The 25000-nt window shown below is 44.7% G+C and overlaps 1 protein-coding gene across 1 annotated transcript in view; it reads left to right on the forward strand.

Annotated features, from left to right (window-relative positions):
* The window catches only part of vps13d (vacuolar protein sorting 13 homolog D), a 165577-nt gene that overhangs the window by 119467 nt on the left and 21110 nt on the right, over nucleotides 1-25000 (forward strand). The window contains exons 68-69 of the mRNA XM_063208416.1: nucleotides 11329-11461; nucleotides 13020-13215. Of these exons, the coding sequence (XP_063064486.1) occupies nucleotides 11329-11461; nucleotides 13020-13215 (329 nt within the window). The remainder of the gene's footprint in view (nucleotides 1-11328; nucleotides 11462-13019; nucleotides 13216-25000) is intronic.

The following is a 25000-nucleotide window of genomic DNA, read 5'->3' on the forward strand; positions in this document are numbered from 1 at the left end:
CACAAATGCTAGTTGACACGCGCACAAACACACATACAAACACATACAAACACACATACACACACACATACAAACACACACACAGACACACACACAGACACACACACACACACACACAGACACACACACACAGACACACACACACAGACACACAGACACACACACACACACACACACACACACACACAGACACACACACACAGACACACACACACAGACACACACAGACACACAGACACAGACACACAGACACACACACGCGCTCACACACACACGCGCACACACACGCGCGCGCACACACGCGCGCACACACGCGCGCGCGCACACACACACACACACACACACACACACACACACACACACACACACACGCACACGCACACTGTGTGCAGAGGACACCACCAGGGAATCGGACATTTAGGGGGCAATAGTTTGAACGAGGTGGTGGAGGGGCCGTAAACTTGAAAGCATTCTCTACCCTCTTCCCTCCCCCGATACTCTGATCTGGTGGGTTTATTGGTTTGGTTTCGAGAGAGAACGAGAGAACGAGAGAGCGAGAGAACGAGAGAGAGAGAGAGAGAGAGAGAGAGAGAGAGAGAGAGAGAGAGAGAGAGAGAGAGAGAGAGAGAGAAATGAGAGGTAGTAGGTGGGTGGGGAGGAAGGGAGGATTTATGAAAGAATGAGTGAACAAGATTGAAAGAAGGATACAAGATACAGGGAGAGAGAGAGAGAGAGAGAGAGAGAGAGAGAGAGAGAGAGAGAGAGAGAGAGAGAGAGAGAGAGAGAGAGAGAGAGAGAGAGAGAGAGAGAGAGAGAGAGAGAGAGGAGAGAGAGAGAGAGAGAGAGAGAGAGAGAGAGAGAGAGAGAGAGAGAGAGAAAGCAACACAGTGTGTGGAAGAGAGCAAAGAAAGAGAGCAAGCAAGGTAGAAAGGGATAGAGATGTGTAGTGTGAGAGAGAGAGAGAAGAAGAGGGAGAGAGAGAGTGAGCAAGCACGAGAAAGAGAGGGATAGAGAGAGAGCGAGAGAGAAGGAAAAGGAGAGCGGGAGAGAGGGAGGGAGAGGAAAGGAAAGGGAAGAATGGGAGCTGGCCTCTGGGTGAACTCGGCAGGGACTTTGCTTGGCGGGGTCATCCCAAGTTCATGCCTGTCTGTGGCTGTGGCTCTAGCTCTATCTGTAGCTCTCCCACTCTCCCACTCTCTCTCTCTCTAGCTGGAGCTCTAGCCAGCACTGCTGTGCTGTACTGTGGCGGCTGTTGCAGAAGGTGTGCGTGCGCGTGCGTGTGCGTGTGCGTGTGTGCATGTGTGCATCTGTGTGAAAGAGTGTGTATGTGTGTGTGTGTGAGAGAGAGAATGTAAGTGTGTGTGTGTGTGTGAGAGTGTGATTGCATACCTCTGTGTGTGTGTGTGTGTGTGTGTGTGTGTGTGTGTGTGTGTGTGTGTGTGTGTGTGTGTGTGTGTGTGTGTGTGTGTGTGTGTGTGTGTGTGTGTGTGTGTGTGTGTGTGTGTGTGTGTGTGTGTGTGTTTTTATGAGAGTGTGTGTGTGTTTACGCAGGGCTGTGGCCCCAGAGGGGAGCGCCTGGGGCTTGTAACACAAACCTACTTCCAGCAAGCACCTGCTGGGACCATGGGGACGAGGGGAGGGGGGGCCATGGGCAAAGTCAGGTCAACTGAGTGTGCGTGTGTGTGTGTATGTGTATGTTCGTGTGTGCGTGCATGTGAGAGAGAGAATGTGTGTGTGCGTGCGTGCGTGCGTGCAGAATATTTCCATTAATGTTTGAATCTGTATTCATCTGTATTAATGTTGAATCCTTCCCTGTGTGGCGATCCAAATAAAAGTACTAAAGTGTGTGTGTGTGTGTCTGTGTGTGTCTGTGTGTGTGTGTGTGTGTGTGTGTGTGTGTCTGTGTCTGTGTCTGTGTCTGTGTCTGTGTCTGTGTCTGTGTCTCTGTGTGTGTGTCTGTGTCTGTGTCTGTGTCTCTGTGTGTGTGTCTCTGTGTGTGTGTGTGTGTGTGTGTGTGTGTGTGTGTGTGTGTGTGTGTGTGTGTGTGTGTGTGTGTGTGTGTGTGTGTGTGTGTGTGTGTGTGAAGGAAAATGGGAGTAGTCAGTGAACATTGAGAAAGACAGGGACAGAACATGAAGTAAAACAACAGGTAGAGAGAAAGATAGCGGTGATAGTGTATAAATCCACTGACATACAGTACAGACTAGGGCTGGGCGGTATACCGTTAAAAACGTGATAACGGTTTTCACCTACACAAGCTAATTTTTTGATGAGAGAAGGGTTTTTTTTTTAGTTTTTTCCCCCAAAAAAGTGATTAAAGTGGAAATGGAGATTAATTAGAATTCAGGATTTTATCTTGTTTTTAAATTTTATTTCAGCCTTTTCCTCAGAAACATTGAGATGTGGGGGAAAATCGCCACTTATGAAAAAAATCGTGCGGAGAACCGTGATATTAATTTTCATCAAAACTGTGATATTAATTTTCATCAAGAAAACCGTGATACGCATTTTTTCCCGAACCGCCCAGCCCTAGTACAGACAAGACAGGAGTGCGTTTCTTGAAAGCATAGTTGTAAGCCAGTTAGCAACTTCTGTAGTTGCCGATGGGAAATTGCATTGCAAACAACAAAGTAGCTAATGAAGTTAGAAACTATGGTTTCGAGAAATGCACCCCAGAGGTGTTGTACATAGTCTAATAGCTTAGCTCCAAAATGTAAAGGAATCGTTGGTACACATATAGCCAAAGGCATTCCAAAAAGAACTGGATATGGAGCCATTGTGAATTTTCAACATGGTGGCCATGGCAGCCATTTTCCAAAATGGCCGCCAGCCACAACAGTTTTCTTGGATATAATATATTTTAGACATATTTACCATTCATACCACTTGGTAAATGTGATATGGATAATAGAAAAGTTGTCATGAATATTCAAGATGGCCCCCATTTTCAAGATGGCAGCCGTCACTTGTATGATTTATCTGATATAGGTGATATCGGTGTCAAATCAGTCATTTTTCATGATGCAGAATTCAAATTTGTAACTTTGGAATTAACCAGAAGCTTCCTTTTATCTCATTCTATACTTCATATACAGTATAGTATCACTGTTTCTTTCAAGATGGCAGCCCATGTCAGATAATCATACAATAGTGGAGTCTAAAGGGCGGGTTATGCTTCCTACTTGCGCCACAGAGTGAGCTTGTCGCAGCCATGATGCAGTTAATTTTGGTTTATGCCCTGTTTTGAAGCACGGTCTGCGCGATGTCATTCCACGCTCAAACTGCCTTCAATACAAAGAGTAACCTAGACGTGCCGGTTGTTTTTGTGGCTTCACAGACTCGACGACAACGAAAATGAAACATTACATCTTTATATCACGTGCATGTTTGATCGCACTGGCAGTCACCGTGGTAGTTTGGAACAAAAAAGTGGCTCATTTGTCGAGGACGAAGCGGAATGTTTCCTCGACCTCGGAACCACTGTTCAACTGTCCAAATAACTTCAGCGTGGTAACTTGCAAGCGCACGTGTTGTCTTTGGTTCGTGTAAATAAATCAAACGAAAAAGCACGGGCAACTTATTTAATGAAGAGCTCACAGTCCGTAGACCGACGAAGGTTAGAACAAGGAAGTAGCTCTCGACTCGAGGACAGAGCAGGCTGGTCGAGTGGACCAATCAGAGACCTATTTTCGCCCTTTCACGCCGTCGCTCCCTGCGTCGAGACACAATTTTGGGGAGGTGCCCCTGAGTACCTGCGTGATGGGGGGGGCTTCACTCCGTTAACTGCGCGGCTCACTGCATCACGACGCAGGGACGCTGATCTCGAGGCATAAACCACCCTTAAGGGTTTTACCATTACGGAAGTTAGAAAAGCACTTTGCATGGTGTTTCTTTAGGGTATATGCTGTAATTCTAGTCTAAGAGCCCTCAGATTTTTTTTCTACCGTCATATACAATATGTCATGTTGTGTAATGCATTACATTGTTATTAAATGGTATTATAGTAGCTGACAATGTTAATATAGTCTGGAACTCAGCAGAGATGAAAGGGCAGTGGTAGCCTGCTTGACCAGATTGATGAAATTACAAAAATGTACATAGTGGTGTGCATTGGCACTGCCCTCAAGATTCGATTCGATTACGATTCGGGAGGTTTCGATTCGATTTGATTTGATTCAATTCTACAATGCATTGCAATGCATTACATTTATACTGACAGCAAAGCAAATGTTTCATCAGTCATGATGAGGCAATACAAGTACTCAGATACTGAACAACATTTTACTGGCTGTTTTCTGAATCTGAATTCAAATGAGCATTTCCCACACTAAAACTATGGTGAGAATAGACGACTGCTGCTAATGCTTGCTGAGCAGCATCTGAATGGGGAACTGTCAGTGCAAGATGATGTCCAAGGTAGCAGGTTCTCCATCCTCTAATTTCCCTGACAGATATTTTTTATTTGTATGAGAGAGGGTAAAGGACAGGACCTCTCCATATGTATGAAGAACCCATAAGATCACCTAATTCTACATTCTCACAAGTAGCATTGTGCATATTGAGAGCATTTCTGCCATCTTTAGAATGGCATTACAGATTATTCAATATACATATAGGCTACAGTATGTCTTCAGTTCAAATTAAATGGAAATGATTTCTAAGTAGGTGTTGAGTAAGTAGGCAGAGGTAAATTGTTTTTTCCTGAATTTGCGAACAAGTCCTCACCAAGTAATTGTGTCACAAGTTGCATTACAGTTAGCTCAGTAATCATTGAGTACTTCAATTGGTACTTCAAAACTGACAGTTGATGGACAACATGTACCTTAGGTCTTTGCCACCTTTACCCATAGGAGAAATATCTATATAAAACAACAACTCTCATATGGTATACAGGTATACTATAAAAGTAAGTCATTACGGTACTCATTTTCTTGATATGCAAGGCACACAAATAGTCTGGGAGGAAGGATAGTCTACCATACCCCCCACCCAAACAAAATGCCACATGACTTTTTTTTAACCTTCACGAATTTGAGTGGTAACAGTAACATAACTCATTCCCACTACACTTTTTTGCTTTATACATGACCTCAGAATGCTCTACATGTTTCAGTTCTATAGTTGTACAGTACAGTAGCATACAGCACGATGCAGTATAGAAAAATACAGTAGAGTACAGTACAGTACAGTAGCATACAGTACAGTGCAGTACAGTATATTACAGTAGTATACAGTACGGTGCAGTATAGAAACGTACAGTATAGTACAGAACAGTACCATTCAGTACGGTGCAGTACAGTATAGTACAGTACAGTAGCATACAGTACGGTGCAGAATAGCAAAGTAGAGTACAGTACAGTAGCATACAGTATAGTGCAGTAGAGTACAGTACAGTACAGTATTTCACATTACAGTACAGTAGAGTACAGTAGCATACAGTATAGTGCAGTACAGTACAGTACAGTATTTCACATTACAGTACAGTATAATATAGTACAGTACAGTACAGTACAGTAGCATACAGTATAGTGCAGTACAGTACAGTACAGTATTTCACATTACAGTACAGTATAGTACAGTACAGTACAGTGCAGTACTGGGTCCTAAGGAAGCATGTTCTAAATTTCACGCTTTTGTCAGCTCTGTAACGCTAATGGCCTTTTTCTTGAAAATGGCGGCCATCTTGAATATTCATGACAACTTTTAAATTATCCATAAGACATTTACCAAATAGTATGAATGGTAAATGTGTCTAAAATGTCATATTATATCCATTACTCATAAGAAAACTGTTGTTGCTGGCGGCCATTTTGAAAAATGGCTGCTATGGCCACCATCAGAGAGAGTTTATGGGTAATACGAGAGAGCAATCTCGCTACATTTTCCGGGTGGTACTGTCCACTAAGTGGCGCCATCCAGACAGCGCAGAGGAGCGCCAAGGAGCGCAGAGGCTGTTGAAAATGAATGGGGTCGCATGGACCTCAACCACGATGCTGCCATTGCTTTGGGAGAGAATTGGTATCATCGTTTCATTTTATTTTTCCAAAAGGCAGGATAGATTATCCTTTCAAACGGCAGTTAGTTTGAATGTTTAAACTTGCTGGATCTTTGTAAAATACGTCTTTATTGTCAATATGACGTCACGAGTGGCTTCACACACTGCGTTTAGATTGGTCGGCCGGCTGCATTGCTGTGATCACGACGGCTGTAAAGCAATTTTGTTAGCAAGATGCTAGCGGAGCCTGACTCATAAATGCCAACGCTGTAGGAAATCAGAAGGACATAATTCCCAGGTTATTGTACATTTCATTGAAATCCACATTGGTTTCTCAGAACTTACAGTAATATTGTCAAGTTTCAGCAGACAGCGAGCACAATTGTCAGTTATTAGCGCCAGCCTTATGAGCTCTGCTGTCTCGACAGCGCTCCCTAGGTGAACTGCAGGCACGGGTTTGAGGGCGAGATTCAACACTGTATGTAAACCCACTGTGCCACCATGTTGAAAATTCACAATGGCTCCATATCCAGTTCTTTTTAGAATGCCTTTGGCTATATGTGTACCAATTTTCATGCTTGTATCACAAACTGAACGATTGTTTTGATTAGCCGCTGCACTAACAGAAAGGGAGTCAGGAACGAAGAGAAGGGCAGACAGTTGAAGTCGGACAGAAAGAGAAATGGGTAGATGGGAGGAAAGGAAGGAAAAAAGGGTAAGAGGGAGGGGAGAGGGAGGCAGGGGTAAAGGCATGGAAAGGGAATGGTGGGAAGAAGCCACTCCAAGCAGACAAATCAGAGGCTGATATATTTGACAGCTGGATGAGGGGCTGTGTAAAATCAGTTATCCTTAGCGAGGAGAGAGGAGAGGAGGGAAAAGAAGAGAGGAGAGCAGAGAGAAGGAGAAGAGGAAATATTAGAGTATAGAGGAACAAGAGAGGAGTGAAGGAAAAAGAAAAAAAGGAGAGAGGAGAGGAGGAGAAGAGGAAATATTGGGGTAGAGAGGAATAGAAAGCAGAGAAATCGACGGAAGAGAAGAGGAGAGGAAAGGAAGTATGAAGAGGAAAGCAGAGAAGACAGAGAAAAGGAGGTCATAGAGGGAGTAAGAGGAGAGAAGACAGGAAAATGAAGAGGAGACTGGAGAGCTAGGCGAAGAGAGAGAGAGAGAGAAGAGAGGAAAGGATTGAGGAAGGAGTGAATTGGGGCCGGTGTCAAAAGTCCAAAGGGCTAAAAGTCGTATAAAACAACACCGCTAGATGTCAGCAAGTTCCGATATCCTGTCAATATGCCCTACCATCGAGTTGTGCTACAAACTGATCCTGGATCAGTCAGATTTAGGGGAGGAGGCAGGCACTAGGCCATCTCTCCCCCCAACATTACCGTGAACTAGGGCTGTCCCGACTATTCGACGTAATCGATTACGTCGATTGCGTAAATAAGTCGGCGTGTTCAACATTTTTTTGAAACGATTTCCGTTTTTGTTAAAAACGATTTGAATTACGATTTCCTTAGCATTTTCCTCCTGGAGTAAATACATCCTATAGAGAAAACCACAAGTGCTTGAAAGACAGGGATCACAAGTCTAGTCAAGTTGTTGTAGTTAACTTGGGTTTGGGAGCGATATAAAAAAACCTTCAGAGAAGGGACAGTTTTAATGAGTTAGGTGGCAGGCCTTCATTGACACAGCAGAGGAGACATCGGGCTGCATATAGATAATGAATGTGAATAATATAGACATACATGAGTAATATGTTGTTCAGCCCATGGGAGGAATTTCGAAAAACTGGCCCTGTGACCAGCACCCCTCATGTAGAATGTGTACGCCTGTGTTGGGGAAATGCATAGCCTACCCTCTTAGACCCTTTTTGTCTATGCGTTAACAATTTCACAGTGCTCTTAAATTCTTATCTCTGCTCCTATTTTGTTTTATTATTTTTTTCATTACATAGACCCCTGCATGAGGGACGAATGAAACTGTGTTGTAAACATAAATTATTCACTGTACTGTATTTTTAAAATATAAATGACAATGTACTACTATTATATATACACATGTCATGGGTAAAATCTTATGTAGCCTTGTTTGTCAAAATATAAGTGGCTGAAATGTAGGCCTAGGCCTATAGCTTCTCCATGCGCCGATGTCATACTATACTCATTGTTTTGAATTTACGCTAAGGGAATAAGTGATTTGAACTGAAACAAATAGCCTAGATATATTAGGCCTGTATTTATTAGTCTGTGACTAATTTATAAAATGTCCCCTTTTTTAGAAATCATTGTCCTAATAGGCCCTAGGTGCACTCTGCTTTATTTGTCTATTATTTTTCAGGTCAAAATTAAGTGGCATATCACAGTTTTTCCCTTCCAAAAAAATTATAATAATCGCGACTATTCGAAAAGAATAGTTGATAGACTAATCGGGAGAAAAATAATCGTTAGGGACAGCCCTACCGTGAACGAATGAAAATCTTAACTATCATGTATAACATAAAAACTAGTCCATGGTGTCTGTAAGAAGACTTGACTATTAAGAAGAACTGTGCTTATTATGTGAAATGAATAACAGCTGAATTCACACAGAAAGTACATCAACAAGTGAAAGTGAAAGACCCCAACTCCCATTGTCATTGTGACACAGCACTCCACAGCTGAACACTGCAGTATGCGTATGAGAGAGAGTGCACACTGAACACAACAAAATTGCATGTATGCCTCACCCCTGCAAGGGGGCAGCCCCCAATGGCGTCCCTAGGGAGCAGTGTGGCGTGACGTTATCATGCTCAGGGTACCGCAGTCATGGTTTAGAAAGCGACACAAACTGAACTTACGTATGTGTTTTATTTGTCTAGTTCTGTAGTCTTCCAGTGGCCCCATAGTGTGCAGAGTCCAAAAAAATCACATGGAAATTTGAAATGAAAATAAAACCCTTGATGATGATTATCATATCCAGCTCCATGCCTTGATGAGATCTCATCCATCACTGGGTTGCCAGGAGCCAATATTTCACTCACTTGGCCAGTGAGATGTTCCACTTACTACATACAGTAGGACGCTGACTGGCAGAGTAGTGGTATCTGGTGCTGGCAGTATTGGTGGTGGTGGCGATGGTATTCTTTACATTTCTCATCATTTGAGTCTGGAATGCTATGAAAGAGAGTAAAAAGGTCAGAAAAGGTATGATTGAGGTGCTTAATAGTTTGATTTACAAGCACCACAAACGTTGAACTGATGTGTTTTATTTGTCTAGTTCTGTAGTCTTCCAGTTGCCCCATACTGTGCAGAGTCCAAAAAAATCAAACTGAAATCTGAAATGAAAATAAAACCCTTGATGATCATCATCATATCCAGATCTATGCCTTGATGAGCTCTCATCCATCACTGGCTGCCAAAAGCCAATGACTCACTCTCTCGGCCAGTGAGATGTTCCACTGACTAGACTCCGGGCCGGATTATCCATAAGGGCCAGTGGCACAGTGCCCAGGGGCTCCAACCAATTACAGCCAGTTATGGGGCAGCACATGACACAAACTTTACAAATGTTGTTCATGAAGGGGGCACCTGTGAGGTGTAGTGACCGGGGGCACCACAATGTCTTCATAAAGTCCAGACAACATGGAGCGCTGACTGGTAGAGTGGTGGTATCTGATGCTGTCGGCATTGGTGGTAGTGGCGATGGTATTCTTTACATTCCTCATAGCTTGAGTCAGGAATACTATAAAAGGGAATAAAATAGGTATGATTGAGGTGCTTAGTAGTTTGATGTGTAGAAAGCACCAGGAACTGATGTGTTTTATTTGCCTGGTTCTGTAGTCTTCCAGTGGCCCCATAGTGTGCAAAGAGTCCAAAAAAATCAAACTGAAATTTGAAATGAAAATAAAACCCTTGATGATGATCATTATCATCATATCCAGCTCCATGCCTTCATGAACTCTCATCCATCACTTGATTGCCAGGAGCCAATATTTCACTCACTCGGCCAGTGAGATGTTCCACGGATTCCATCCATGGGCCTTGGCTGGTAGAGCAGTGGTACACAGTCGAAAAAAATGCAGTGTTCATTCAACACTTAAGAGAGTGTATGTGGTCCCAGAGTACTCTCAAAATGTTAAATTTAACACTTCTTAAACACTTTTTGTCACTGTGTATCCTCCTCTCCCGTGGACTTCTGGGAAAGCGGGGAGAGAGCCGGGGTGGAGCGCTAATGAGCGTAAAATGGAGATGGATGTCTCCGTCAGATCAAAGTGGGTCAGATTTAGAGGTGCTGACATTGATTTTTTTTTCTCCGTCCAATCTCTCTTTCTTTCTTTCTTTCTTTCTTTCTTTTTTTCCTCTATTTCTCCTCCCTCACCTCACCATCATGCTTCAGGACGTACACGTACGCGCACAACATGTTCCTGGCTGCCAGGAGCAGCAATCAAATTCCGCTCAACATCAATCATGTCTGCGGTGGTTATTATTTGGCAGATATTGCTTCATCTGTTCTAGCTAAGAGGGTGTTTTATGGGGGGGGGGTCTGGACTGTCTCTCTCTCTCTCTCTCTCTCTCTCTCTCTCTCTCTCTCTCTCTCTCTCTCTCTCTCTCTCTCTCTGTCGGAGAGCTGGTTCTCCTGTTGACCGCTGCGATGAGAATCCAAGCGACTCACTTTATGGCCGCACTCTTAACTCTAAATTGCCGCAGTTAAGATGACACGCTTCGAGGATTGAGATTGAGCCCATTTTCAAGTTCTCCACTGAAATCGTTAAAATGATCTCTTCCCTCTTTTCGGGGGATGTTTTTAAAGTCTTAATATTTAAATTGCCTTTTAAGGCGCTTATGTAATCCAGTAGGCGTGTGTTAGCGTACATAGTTGCATGCGTGCGTGTGTGTGTGTGTGTGTGTCTGCGTGTACCTGCATCTACAGTATGTGTGTGTGAAATGAACTTGCTGAGCTTGGTTTCCACCCAGCAATAGTTCCCTACCCTTACCATACACAGTTCACATAAGCAGGGTTTGTCCAGGTATTGCCATGACTTCCTTTCTGTCCGTCTACAGTAGTTGGCTTGTAAATAAATTTGTCATTAAGGGCTCAATTGTTACCAAATTTCGTTTGTAGACTCGACATGTCTTGTATGTCCCTTATATGTGTCTTTTTTTTTAACCTGGCCTTCCGGTGGAGGGTTAGGCCAGGTATTGTCTGTGTGACGTCGACCCGCTGTGTTTTGGGTCTCCTGCAGATGGCGCTAAACACACATCATCATTACATGTACAGCTAGTGTTGTGCCAGGGGGCCAGATTGGCGTCTATGACGGCTCTTGTTTTTTTACCATTGCTTTGTGTTTGCGTTGCTCTCAGTTTGCTGGCACCCTGTCCGACGGCCTGGGGAAGACCATGGACGTCCGGCACCAGAGTGAGAGGGAGTACATCCGTTACCATGGCGCCACCAGCGGAGAACACCTGGTGGCTGGAATTCACGGCCTTGCACACGGTAAAGAGTCTTGCCAAGCATTTGGGTCTTTGTGCTGGTTTTTTTGTTAGTTATTTTAGCCATTTTTTATTGTGCTTTTATCAAACAAAAACATACACAACACATGGAATGACAATGGACACAACAATCAACATCCATACCAAATTCAAACACAGACACAGTCTTTATGATTTTTTAAACAGGTACATTAACCTCTGATGCACTAACCTTGCTTGGTACTTCTGTTCATATTTGTTATTGATCATGTCCTTGTTTGCAAGTCGCTTTCGATAAATGCGTCTGCTAAATGTGATTTGATATAAAGTTAACAAAATGAAACAGCTGTCGCTCCATAGTTACTCACTAGTTGCCACTTTCTACTGAGCCAAACTTTCAACAGTATACTGTACAGCAGTGTTTCTCAACAGGGGTGCCGGGGCACCCTTGGGTGCCGCAGGCTCCCCTCAGGGGTGCCGCGGAAACATGGCTGATAAATAAATGATGTTATATAATACATATTTGTCTAAATTGATAAGTTAATGTTAGTCAGTGGAATCTTTCATCTGCCATTTACGCACAATAAAGTAAATAGGCCTATAGGTCGCCCCAGTCAGCTGCAACTTCGAACGTAGGTTGTGTGACGTCTCCAAATGTGTTACTTTTCTAAGCTTATGTGGTATCGGATGTGATGCCATGTTACGGCTTGTTGGTTTGGGGTGCCTTGAAATTTTTCATGAATTGAAAGGGTGCCTCACCAAAAAAAAGGTTGAGAAACACTGCTGTACAGCCAGGTGAAAGTTATGGCCATTTCTCATTGAAATTGAGAAGTGTGAACACAGGGATTTTGTTTTCTTCCAATGAAGTTGGCGAAACGATATTGCAGAGATATCTAGTCATTAACGGTTTCCGACTGATTACCACATTCCATAGATCTAACATCCAGTTACTTAAAATGGATTCATTTATGAAATCCCTTCTACAATCATGCATAATTATTCTGCATTCATACTGTATATATTATATACAGTATATTCAGTAGTCATAGGACGTACTGCACTCATACATACATATTCACACCACGCTGCACTACACTAATAGCTCAGCCCCTTCATCATTAACATCAAAGGGCTATGCCCCCCCATCAGCAATATGTGCATGTGTGATATGTGCAGATACAGACTCAGATCCTGACTTCAGAAGGTATCAGTCCTGCAAATGTATTCCATTTGCCTTTGTACTTAGCACAAATGACTTGAGTAATTACCTGGTCTACCTTGCTAATGAGGTGTGCTAATTGAATTCGACTCGGTGGGTTAATTACGCATGTGGCAGGACATTTACAGTACAATAAGAGTTTTTTAGCCAGTTTATCCACTTCCATCAAGATGAGCGAATTGTACATGTTAATTTCCATTGTGTCCTATGTGTTTATAGTGAGAAATGGTGATCATTACCAATGTGTGTGACCTCTTTCCACTGTGTACCTTATGACCATCATGCATGATTTCTGTGTGGGTGCGCGTGCGTGCGCGCGCGTATGTGTGTGTGTGTGTGTGTGTGTGTGCGTGCGTGCGTGCAGGCATCATCGGGGGTCTGACCAGCGTCATCACATCCACGGTGGAGGGAGTGAAGACGGAGGGCGGGGTCAGCGGCTTCTTCTCGGGGCTGGGCAAAGGCCTGGTCGGCACGGTGACCAAACCCGTCGCCGGGGCGCTGGACTTCGCCTCGGAGACGGCACAGACCGTCAGGGACATGGCCAGCCTTAGCAACCACAGGTAGGACCATGACGGCAGCATGTGCCGTTAGCCACCTTCACATGGTAGGACCATGACGACAGCATGTGCCAGTAGCTACGTTGACATGTTAGGACCATGACAACAGCATGTACCGACCTTCACATGATAGGACGACAAGATGTGCTGCGTTCACATGGTCAACATGTGCATGGTAGGACCATAACGACAACATGTGCCATTTGGGTCATTTCACGTGAAATCAGACACTTTGGGACCCGACCGACCCGGATTTCAATCATACTTGGTGTACCTTTTTAGTAGCAAGGTAGCACCCCAGAACTGCATTGGTTTGAATCTGACACTAATATTAAGGGAGAAACAGACTAGGAAAGGTTCACATTTTAGGGTAGGACACTATACATTCAGCCTTGAATATATCAGTCAGTGTTAGTCACAAAAATATGGCTGTGGTATTGTTTGAAAGCTCTTTTCTGGCTCTACATATTACACAATCAGCTTGGAATACAACAACTCTCAGAATATGAATTATGATAAATTGAAAAATTTAAAATTGAATATCTAAAAAACCTATATTTTAAAATGGCCAGTTCCTTGTCCAAACGTAGCCGGCAATGTCATTGGCAACACCTCAAATGCTGGTGTTCGGTTCTTTATTCATTCCAGAGAGAATTTGACTCACAAATATGGCATCATACAGACCACTTATTAATAACATGGTAATACCATAGTAGCATCACATGACAAAACAAAAACAAAACAAAAATGGTCAGTTTCCATGGTCCCAGGTTTCAGAAACTAAGGCAGATGTCCATTTATACACACCAAATGATGATATGTGAATGTTTGAACATTCCTTCTCTGTGTACCTGTGTCATCTTCCCTTTACTGTACTTTAAAGAGATAATCAATGGCTACACTCTCATTTTGTACTCTACCAGTGCATTTGAAGCAGCAGCTGTGTCTTTTGTAGATAATGTATAAGTACGTCCCGTTGCAGTTAGGTTCCACTACCAGAAGCACATCCTGATGATCCATGACAAGTCTATCTGGTCTGAAGGGAAAAGTGAAGGATGGAGATGGTCCATGAGGATGCAGGAAGTTCAGTTTCACCTCTCCAGTGCTCAGCATACATTCCTCAACACATGCTAGCCACCAGTTGCCATCATATACAGCTACAACATACCCTTTGCTTGAAAATGTAACACATTCCTTTACTGAGCTCACTCTTTCAACTCCTTCTCTGAATGCGGAAAATGGCCTAATGTCAATTGACAATGGGCAGAAGCTGTGTAGTTTTTGAGTACCTGGAATAGTTCTTGCCGATTCAAACCTCTTCAACAGGTTCTCAGCTTCATGATGGTGCATCTCTCTCAAGAACATCCATTGCCAGTTTGCCACAACAGAGATGTACCATCATGAAGCTGAGAACCTGTTGAAAAGGTTGGAATCTGCAAGAACTATTCCAGGTACTCAAAAACTACACAGCTTCTGCCCATTGTCAATGGACACAGTGGAAGTTAGGCCATTTTCAGCATTCAGAGAAGGCAGAGTTGAAAGAGTGAGCTCAGTAAAGGAATGTGTTACATTTTCCAGCATCAAAGGGTATGTTGTAGCTGTATATGATGGCAACTGGTGGCTAGCATGTGTTGAGGAATGTAGGAATGAGGAAAAGACACAGCTGCTGCTTCAAATGCACTGGTAGAGTACAAAATGAGAGTGCAGCCATTGATTATCTCTTTAAAGTACGGTAAAGGGAAGATGACACAGGTACACAGAGAAGGAATGTTCAAACATTCACATATCATCATTTGGTGTGTATAAATGGACATCTGCCTTAGTTTCTGAAACCTGGGACCATGGAAACTGACCATTTTTGTTTTGTTTTTGTTTTGTCATGTGATGCTACTATGGTATTACCATATTATTAGTAAGTGGTCTGTATGATGCCATATTTGTGAGTCAAATTCTCTCTGAAATGAATAAAGAACCGAACACCAGCATTTGAGGTGTTGCTAATGACATTGCCGGCTACGTTTGGACAAGGAACTGGCCATTTTAAAATAAAGTTTTTTTAGATATTCNATTATTTTAATTTTTCAATTTATCATAATTCATATTCTGAGAGTTGTTGTATTCCAAGCTGATTGTGTAATATGTAGAGCCAGAAAAGAGCTTTCAAATAACACCACAGGCATCTTTTTGTGCCTAACACTGACTGATATATTCAAGGCTGAATGTATAGTGTCCTACCCTCACATGTGAACCTTTCCTAGTCTGTTTCTCCCTTAATATTAGTGTCAGATTCAAACCAATGCAGTTCTGGGATGCTACCTTGCTACTAAAAAGGCACACCAAGTATGATTGAAATCCGGGTCGGTCGGGTCCCAAAGTGTCTGATTTCACGTGAAATGACCCATTAGCCCCATTCCCATGGGCACTTTTAATCTGATTAAATTCATCAACCGTTTAAATATGCCTCATGTAAGCAGTCAAGTACTTTCCTTAAAAATATATATTAGATGAATATAAACCGGTTTAACAATGCAACAGCCAATGTAAATGTATTATTTAAGCCAGTTATATTTAAACAGCCTTAAGCAAAATGTGCCCATCTAAACTCACCTGGTGATGGAAAAAACTTGCCAAAACAGTTGAGTTTTAAACAGTTTAATTTTTGTTTCTAAATGAGTTGATAAGGAGCTGTATCTGCAAAGTTATTTTACCCAAAGAGGGGAGCTAACTACCATGACTAGAACTTAAAAACTTCTACGTTTTTAAGCATTTGGACTTCCTTTTGATCTTGAAGACATTTATCTGCAAAGCCATTTTATCCAAAGGGGGAACCTAATTATTCTGACTAGAACTTCTACGTTTTTAAGCAGTTGGACTTCCTTTTGATCTCAAAGACATTTTGACTCACATCTCAAAAGGCTTCTGCTGTTCTGAGCTGATGACGGGTACTGGGAGCTGTATCTAGGGCTGCTCGATTATGGAAAAAAACAAAACGATTATTCCAGTCAATATTGATATCACAATATTTGTAAACGGTATATTTTTTAAAAGAAAAATAATTGTGTCAAACAATTCAAAATCTTCCCTCCCTTCAGCAGCGTGAGTGGAAAGTCATATAGAAAACACACAGTGTTCTGCATGAGTGTTTGATAGCAAGTCTGCTCTACACTCGCATTGGCTCAAGCTGAGGGGGATGTGTTGTGTGTAGCATAGTCTATCTTTTGGTTTAGACAAATGGCAAAATTGTTCTTTCAACTCGATATTATGAAATGTCATATTGTTTGCCAGCGATATTGATATCACAATACTAATTTGATATATTGCACAGCCCTAGCTGTATCTTGTGAGCTTTTTGGATGAAGGGATAAACATCTTCCAGGCTCAGAAGAACTTGCGACCTGGCTAAAGGAAGTAGAAGGGAAACGTAGTGCAGTAGCAGTGCTGCTTGACCATTAATGAATGAAAGTGTTGTGGTGTTGAAGCAGATCACTGTGCTGAATCAGTACATGTTGCTATTTTTTGTCCAGTCAGCAGATCCTCTATTTATAAAAATAACCCTCGGCTCAGTGCAGACAGATGAGTCACCGGACCACAGACATGTCTCACATTTGCTGACTGTAACATCAGCCGTGCTGCTCTGATGACTGTTGCATGGGACATCACATTTAGCAGACTTTACATTTCATTACATTTAGCAGATACTTTTGACCAAAGCGACTTACAAGGAGGTGATTCAAGCAAGTACAGAGTAAGAAAGTGAGAGTTGAATCTCAAGCCACACCTGCATGAGACCCAGTCAGAGACGGTTTTAATATGAGACGAAGTACTTCAGAAATCGTCCATAGAACTGAACGGGGGCCATTCATAATAAAAACTATGCCGTGAGCCTGCATATCTTCCGCAAAAAGTGCTAATTGCCTGCTGAGCTGCGCTGTCATTGATCCTCTCACCGCATCGATGCAAGCACAAACGCAAGCTGACTGCTCAAACCTAATCGGATTGTCAGTTACCGGTCGATGGAGTCCGTGCCAGAGATGGTCCGCGTCGCTTGATGCTCAAAAATTAGCTGTAAGAAAAGCAATCAATGGGCTCAAGGGCACTCTAGCCATGGAAGGAGATCCGATAATGATGGGATTCGAACCTGCAACCCTCTTATCTTAAGACCACCCCCTAACCATTAGGCCGTGGCTGCCCATTCAGCCGATTGTTTGATCATTCATTCGCTCATTCTTCGCTCATCCGGACATTTGCTCTGATGACTGTTCCATGAGACCCTGTATTCTCTACCAACCATTTATTTGCGCTTTCGTCGCTCATTCTTTTTTTCTTTCATTTTTTCATGCAGCTGTGTAGTTCTTCATTCATTTGTTTGTTTATTCCTTGGTTGGTTTGCATGCCACCTGAGGAATTCTTGCCCTGAGTGCCTGCCGTTTTTGTCCCTGCTCCAGAGCCCCGGGCGCTGATGTGGTGTGGTGTGGATTACACAGTGTGTCTGGTATGCACGGGGCAGCCGCTGGCAATGTGTTGGCATAGCACAGCAACTACACACACACGCACACACTCAGACTTTTCAGACAGTCAGACATGCATACACACAAATATAATCAGACGTGCACGCAACACACACACACACACACACACACACACACACACACACACACACACACACACACACACACACACACACACACACACACACACACACACACACACACACACACACACACACACACACACACACAAACAAACTCAGACACACACACACTCACACATACTCACACACTCTCGGACGAAAGCTGGCATGCCATCCGTTGCGGGTGAAAATGGAAGCCAGGCATGCAAGAGCAGCGAGCTGGGCTGCCTAACTGACTGACTGCTCGCCTGCCTGCTCGCCCTGCTTGCCTCTGTCTGTCCTGACTCTCTGTCTCTGTCTGTCTCTCTCTCTCTCTCTCTCTCTCTCTCTCTGCCTTTCTTTTTCTTCTGTCTCTTTCTGCTGTCCCTTTTTCTCCTCTCTCTGGTCTCTTTTTTCCTTTGTTTTTGTTTTCGTTCCTTCTCTGCCCTCTTGTCCTCTCGTCCTCTTTGCGGTCGGACGCGGAGGAATGAGAGGATTTCCTGTTCCCTCGCAGGCCGGTTCACCAGCAGAACAGAACAGGGGGAGGGAAGGAGGAGGAGGAGGAGGAGGAGAAGAGGAGAGGAGAGGAGGATGACAAGAAAAACAGATAGGAGAAGGAGAGGAGAAAGGAGGCATGATGCGGAGCAAAGCAGATAGGGGACAGAAGGATGAGTGGGAGGGGAGGAGGAGGAGAAAAGGAGGATGAGAAGAAAAACAGATAGGAGGAGGAGAGAAGAAAGGAGACATGATGAGGAGCAGATCAGATTGGGGAAGGAAGGGGAGGAGGAGGAGGAGAAGAGGAGAAGGAGAAGAAAAAACAGGAGAAGGGGAGAAGAAAGGAGGAGAGAAGGATGAGGAGGAAAGCAGATATGAGGAGGGAAGAAAAAGAGGCATGCTGAGGAGCAAAGCAGATATGGGACAGAAGGAGGAGTGGGAGGGAAGGAGGAGGAGGAGAAAAACAGATAGGAGGAGGGGAGAAGAAAGGAGGAGAGAAGAATGTAGAGGAAAGCAGATATGATTGGAGGAGGACAGAAGAAATAGAGGAATGATGAGGAGCAAAGCAGATAGGGGACAGAAGTATGGGGGGGGAGAAAAGGAGGATGAGAGGAAAAACAGATAGGAGGAGGGGGATAGGAAAGGAGACATGATGAGGAGCAGAGCAGATTGGGGAAGGAAGGAGGAGGTGGAGAAGGAGGGGAATACAGGAGGAGAGAGGATGGTGAAAAGGAAAGCAGATAGCGGAGAAGGAGAATGAGGAGGTGGGGAAGACATAAGGAAAAGGAGAAGACGAAAGCAGATAGGAGAGAATGGAGAAGTGTGGAGGAGATGAGGGGAAGAAGAGGAGATTGACCGTAGGAGGAGAAGAGAGAGGGACGAGAGGAGGAGGGGAGAAAAAAGAGAGAGGAGAGGAGGATCATGAGGAAAAGAGATGGGGGAGGAGGAGAGGATAAGGAGGATGAGGAGGAAAAATGTGGATGAGAAAGATGAAGAGGAGAGCAGATAGAAGGAGGAGGAGGAGGAGGAGGGAAGTGGAGGATGAGAAGAGCAGAAAAGGAGGAGAGTAGAGGAGAGGAATGTCTGCACTGGATTGGACCCTTGAATGAGAGCTGAGCTGTCAGGAGAGGAGGGGGGAAGGGTGTGTGTGTGTGTGTGTGTGTGTGTGTGTGTGTGTGTGTGTGTGTGTGTGTGTGTGTGTGTGTGTGTGTGTGTGTGTGTGTGTGTGTGTGTGTGTGTGTGTGTGTGTGTGTGTGTGTGTGTGTGTGTGTGTGTGTGTGTTGTTGGGGGGGTCATGTTGGGGTTTCTGTGTGTGTGTGAGGGGGTGGGGGGGCTGCGCAGCTAAAGCGTGCCTGCCACAGTGCGGCCATGAGTTCAGCCAGAGTTCACACACACACACACACACACACACACACACACACACACACACACACACACACACACACACACACACACACACAGCGCAGAACCGAAACGCAGTGCAGGATTCATGGTTCACAGCGGACTCTGTCTGACCCAGCCGTTACACTCCAACACACTACGCTGCTCACGCACAGGTATGGGTGGCTGGGGAGGTGTGTGTGTGTGTGTGTGTGTGTGTGTGTGTGTGTGTGTGTGTGTGTGTGTGTGTGTGTGTGTGTGTGTGTGTGTGTGTGTGTGTGTGTGTGGCGCAAGAGATCGTGCGTGCGTGGGGAGTGTGTGTGTGTGTGTGTTTTGATGTCCTGGTCCATAGCACTTTTACCTCCTGTGAAGGAGCTGTCTCTCTCTCTCTCTCTCTCTCTCTCTCTCTCTCTCTCTCTCTCTCTCTCTCTCTCTCTCTCTCTCTCTCTCTCTCTCTCTCTCTCTCTCTCTCTCTCTCTCCCTCCCTGCCTTCCTCCCTCTTTCACCTCGCACCCCTTTCACACGAGGTTTGAGGTTTGTGTGTTTACAAGTTCACATACCAGCAGCACCCTGTCACAGAGCATATGTGAAGACGGAGGACTACCAGATAAGCACACACACACGCACACTCGCACATATTCACTCTCGCGTGCACACACACAAACACCCACACACATTTTAACTCACACACAAGCACACATTCTCTCTCTCTCTCTCTCTCTCTCTCTCTCTCTCTCTCTCTCTCTCTCTCTCTCTCTCTCTCTCTCTCTCTCTCTCTCTCTCTCTCTCTCAAGCACACAAAAACACACACACACACACACACACACACACACACACACACACACACACACACACACACACACACACACACCTACAGCTCTCTCCCTTCATCTGGACACTCCTCACTGCCTGGACCAATGGGAGTGGAGTTCTCTCCTCCTCCCGGTTGTTATTCATCCTCCAATTTTCTTTTTTTTCCCTTTTTTCTTCATTTCATTTTATTTGTCCATCCTGTTTGTTGACATGTCTCCTGCGAGCTCAAAGCCGGCTCCGCTCTGCCTGGCTGCGTCGTCTGCCTCTTTGTTTAGTGGGCAAAAGCCCTCTCTGCTTGTTTGTTCCTCTTCTTTCTTTCTTTGTATCTCCTTCTTCTACCTTTTTCTTGGTGGTGTCTCTTTATTTGGAGTGGCTGTCAGACGGCATAACAGGAAATTATGGCAGGAGCCCTTTCTTGTTGATCCAGTCCTCTTCGTCCTCCTCCATCTCCTCTTCCTTTTCTTCCTCTTCTTCCTCGTCTCCTCTTCTTCTTCCTCTTCTCCTGCCTATTCTCCTCATTCTCCATGTCCCTTAATTCTCCAGCTTCTACCTCTTCTGTATCATCACCCTCTTCTTGGAATGATAGACTGCAGGAAATTGTGGCAGGAGCCCTGTTTTGCTGCTCCTCTTCCCTTCATCTTCCTCTTCCTCATCTTCTCCTGCCTGTTCTTCTGATTCTCCATTTCCCTTTCTTCTCCTCTCCAGCTTCTACCTCTTCTGTATCATCATCCTCTTCTTGGTCTCCCTTTGTTTGGATTGATAGACTGCAGGAAATTGTGGAAGGAGCCCGTTCTTGTTGCTCTTCTTCTCTTCTCCTCTTCTTCTCTTCTTTCTCTTCTCTTGTGTCTTGTTTTCTTTCTCCTCTTCTGCCGCTTCCTTTTTTACTGTGCCTTTTTATTGTTTTCCCCTCTTCTTCTTGATGTCTCTCTTTTGGAGTGGCTGTCGGTTGGGGAAAAAATGGAACCTGTGGCTGGAGACTCTTTTTAGTTGTTCCTCCTCTTCTTCCTCTACCGTTTTTCATCAACTTACTCTTCTACCTTCTTTTCTCTGTGATTAATTTTTTTTGGAGTTTCTTCAAATGGCTAATGGAAAGACAGAAAAGGATGGCAGGAGTACGTTCTTAGTGATGCTCTGCTCTTCCTTGTTTTTTTGGGGGGAGAGGCGAAATTTCAATTCTTTGTATGACCAGTGCATGTAAAGAAATTGATAATAAAGCCGACTTGACTTGACTTTTTATTCTTCATCTTCATCTTCATTTTTTTCTTCATCTCCCTCTTCATCTTCTGTTTCCTCTTTTTCTTCCCCTTCTTCCTCCTCTTCTCTTCCTCCTCATTCCTTCTTCTCTCCGTCTTCTTCTCGTCTATTTTTCGGTGTGTGTGTCTGTGTGTCTGTGTGTCTGTGTGTGTGTGTGTCTGTCTGTGTGTCTGTCTGTGTGTCTGTCTGTGTGTGTGTGTGTCTGTGTCTGTGTCTGTGTCTGTGTCTGTGTCTGTGTGTCTGTGTGTCAGATGGTAAAAGCAGGAAATAAACAGTCTAAATGAGAACCAGGCTGGGAGTCAGGGAGTCAGGAAAGTCAGGCTGTGCAGCTACTCGACTGCAGTGAGTTCATGTGGGCGTTTGGTGCTTTAGTGGGATTGTCCACACAGCGCTACATGGCCAGCAGGCTACAGCCACAGAGTAGAGAGTAGAGTAGAGTCCCTCTGCTCTCCTGCCCCGCTCGTGAACTCTCTCCTGTCTCTTAACGCACTCCCCTCCTCCTCTCCTCCCTCTCCTCCCTCTCCTTCTCCCTCTCCTCCTCCTCTCCTCCCTCTCCTCCTCCCTCTCCTCCCCCTCTCCTCTCCTCTCCTCTCATATGCTCTGCCTCATCACGCTGTCCATGCACACACACACACACACATACAGATACTGTCATATACGCTTGCTCGCTCTCTCACTGACACACACACACAGACACACACACACGCATACATGCACGCACACTACCTCCCCCCACCGACACACAGTGATGCATACACACACGCACACATACTCAGACACACACTTACTCACTTTCTCTCTCTCTCTCTCTCTCTCTCTCTCTCTCTCTCTCTCTCTCTCCCTCTCCCTCCCTCTCTCTCTCTCTCTCTCTCTCTCTCTCTCACTCACACACACACACACACACACACACACACACACACACACACACACATGCTTTTCAACTCTCTATCTCTCTCTTTCAGAATATGACTCTCTGTCCACACACACACACACACACACACACACACACACACACACACACACACACACACACACACACACACACACACACGGGGCCCCCTCCTCCCCACAGCAGTATGTGAAGCAGGCAGCCATCCAGGGCCAGCTCAATTACAATCCCAAAACAAAAGGAGAGTAGAGCTGACGGGGGCCGAGGGAGGAGGCGCTGTGCTCTGCTCTGTGTGTGTGTGTGTGCGTGTGCGTGTGCTTGTGTGCGTGCGTGCGTGCGTGCGTGCGTGCGTGTATGTTTTGATGTCCAGGTTCATAGCGCTCTGCTCTACTCTGCTCTGCTCGGGGGGATTTGACTGGGCACCCCTCCACTCCACTCCATCCCCCTCACACTGTCACTTATACCTTTTGCTTTTCTATCCCTCTTTTTGCTGCCCTTCCCTCTCTTTCTGTCTCTCCCTTTTCTCTTCTCGATTGCATGCTCGGCTCGCTCACTGTCTGTGTCTCTTTCTCTCTCTCTCTCTCTCTCTCTCTCTCTCTCTCTCTCTCTCTCTCTCTCTCTCTCTCTCTCTCTCTCTTTTGCTCTCTCCCTCATGGCCTCTTTCTCTACTTTTCCTTTTTTTTCCCTCTTCCCTCCACTTTTCTCTCATTCATTCTTTCATTTCCTCCTCTCTGTCTCTCTCACTATCTCCTTTTACTCTATCCTTTTCTCCTTCTCGGTCAATGTACCCCCCCAACCCCCCACACACACACACACACGCGCGCGCACACACACACACAGGCCGCTTGAAGCATTCAGCGTAGGGGCTGTGTGTTTACCCTTGTTTTTGGGTACGTTTTGTTGACCGGTGACTGACCAGTCACGGACCAGAGAGAATGGGAGCGAGAGAGAGAGGGATGAGAGAGCTGTTTTGCGTTACACAATCAGGTTCTGTTCTATTTATAGATGGCCCGCTACGCTCCGCAGGCTAGATAGAGGCAGACAGTGCCAGCGCAGTCCCGACCAGCCAGCCAGCCAGCCAGCCAGCAAGCGCGGTCGAGGGAACCGTGGGGGACAAAAGTTGATTGTTCTGCAAGAGCCCCAGTGGCCCAGGAGCTAGGGTAGGGAGAGAGGGATGGGGAGGGAGGGAGTGAGGGAGAGGGATGGGAACTGAGGGATGGTGGAGCCCAGTGTCACTGGTTTGGAGAAGTACCACTCAGACTGTGTTTGTAGAGAATTTGATGAATATGAGCTCACTCTGAAACTAGAGGTAGCACTAATGTCAGGGACAGGCGAAACGAGTGAGAGAGGCGGAATTCAGTGACATTTTCAGTGACAAATTCAGTGACAATTCTGACAGCTGAACCGTCATCAGATCATCGCTGTGATTCACATGGAAGGAAACAGTTATGTTGTTGATTTGATTGCATAATATTAAATGTGGTCAAATATTTTCGCTTCCTGTTCGCTTACATCCGTCTTCCTCATAGAAATGAATGCCGAAGTTCGCTTCGCTTGGCAAAATTTCTTTGTATGTGTCCCTGCCGTCAGGGCTGGAGGGATGGTGAAGCCCAGTGTCACTGGTAGGGGTGTAAATAATAATCGAAATGTATCGATTTACCGCGATATAATCTGACCATTGAATCGAAACGCATCTTATCGTGGGGTATTCTTAAGTATCGAAAATAATCGAATCGCTGGCCCCTGCCCAATGTCCTAGGTCCATAACATAGTAGAAGTGGAAAAGTAATTGGAAAAAAGTCGAATCGAATCGTATTGTATTGTAACGTGGGGCATTCTTAAGTATCGAAAATAACCGAAACACATTGCATCGAATAATAAGATATCGATATTGAATCGTATCATCATGGAGGCTGTGATTTACACCCCTAGTCACTGGTTGAGAGAGGTAGCACTAAAGGTCATGATACACAGTCAAATTTTCGTCATTTTCGTCATTTTAGTCAACATTTCAAATTTTAGTCATAGTCAACATTGTGGCGTAAAATAGCCTGAATAACCTAGTAGGGCTATTGTTATTTCACAAATTAGGCCTATTTCTAGATAGCCTATTGCAGCAAATATTCACGTTGTTACCAGCTATTTTCCACCAACACCAAAATTAGCGCTGTAAAAGTAACTTCAACATCATAGAGCAAAAGTGCATCACACACACACACACACACACACACACTTCCAGGTTGCGCGCGCTCTCTCTCTCTGTCTCTCTCTCTCTCTCTCTCTCTCTCTCTCTCTCTCTCTCTCTCGTGCATTAAGCGGCGTACACACACAAAGCTAGCTTTTCGCTT

The sequence above is a fragment of the Engraulis encrasicolus genome, chromosome 10, assembly GCF_034702125.1.
Source record: "Engraulis encrasicolus isolate BLACKSEA-1 chromosome 10, IST_EnEncr_1.0, whole genome shotgun sequence".
Lineage (NCBI taxonomy): Eukaryota > Metazoa > Chordata > Actinopteri > Clupeiformes > Engraulidae > Engraulis > Engraulis encrasicolus.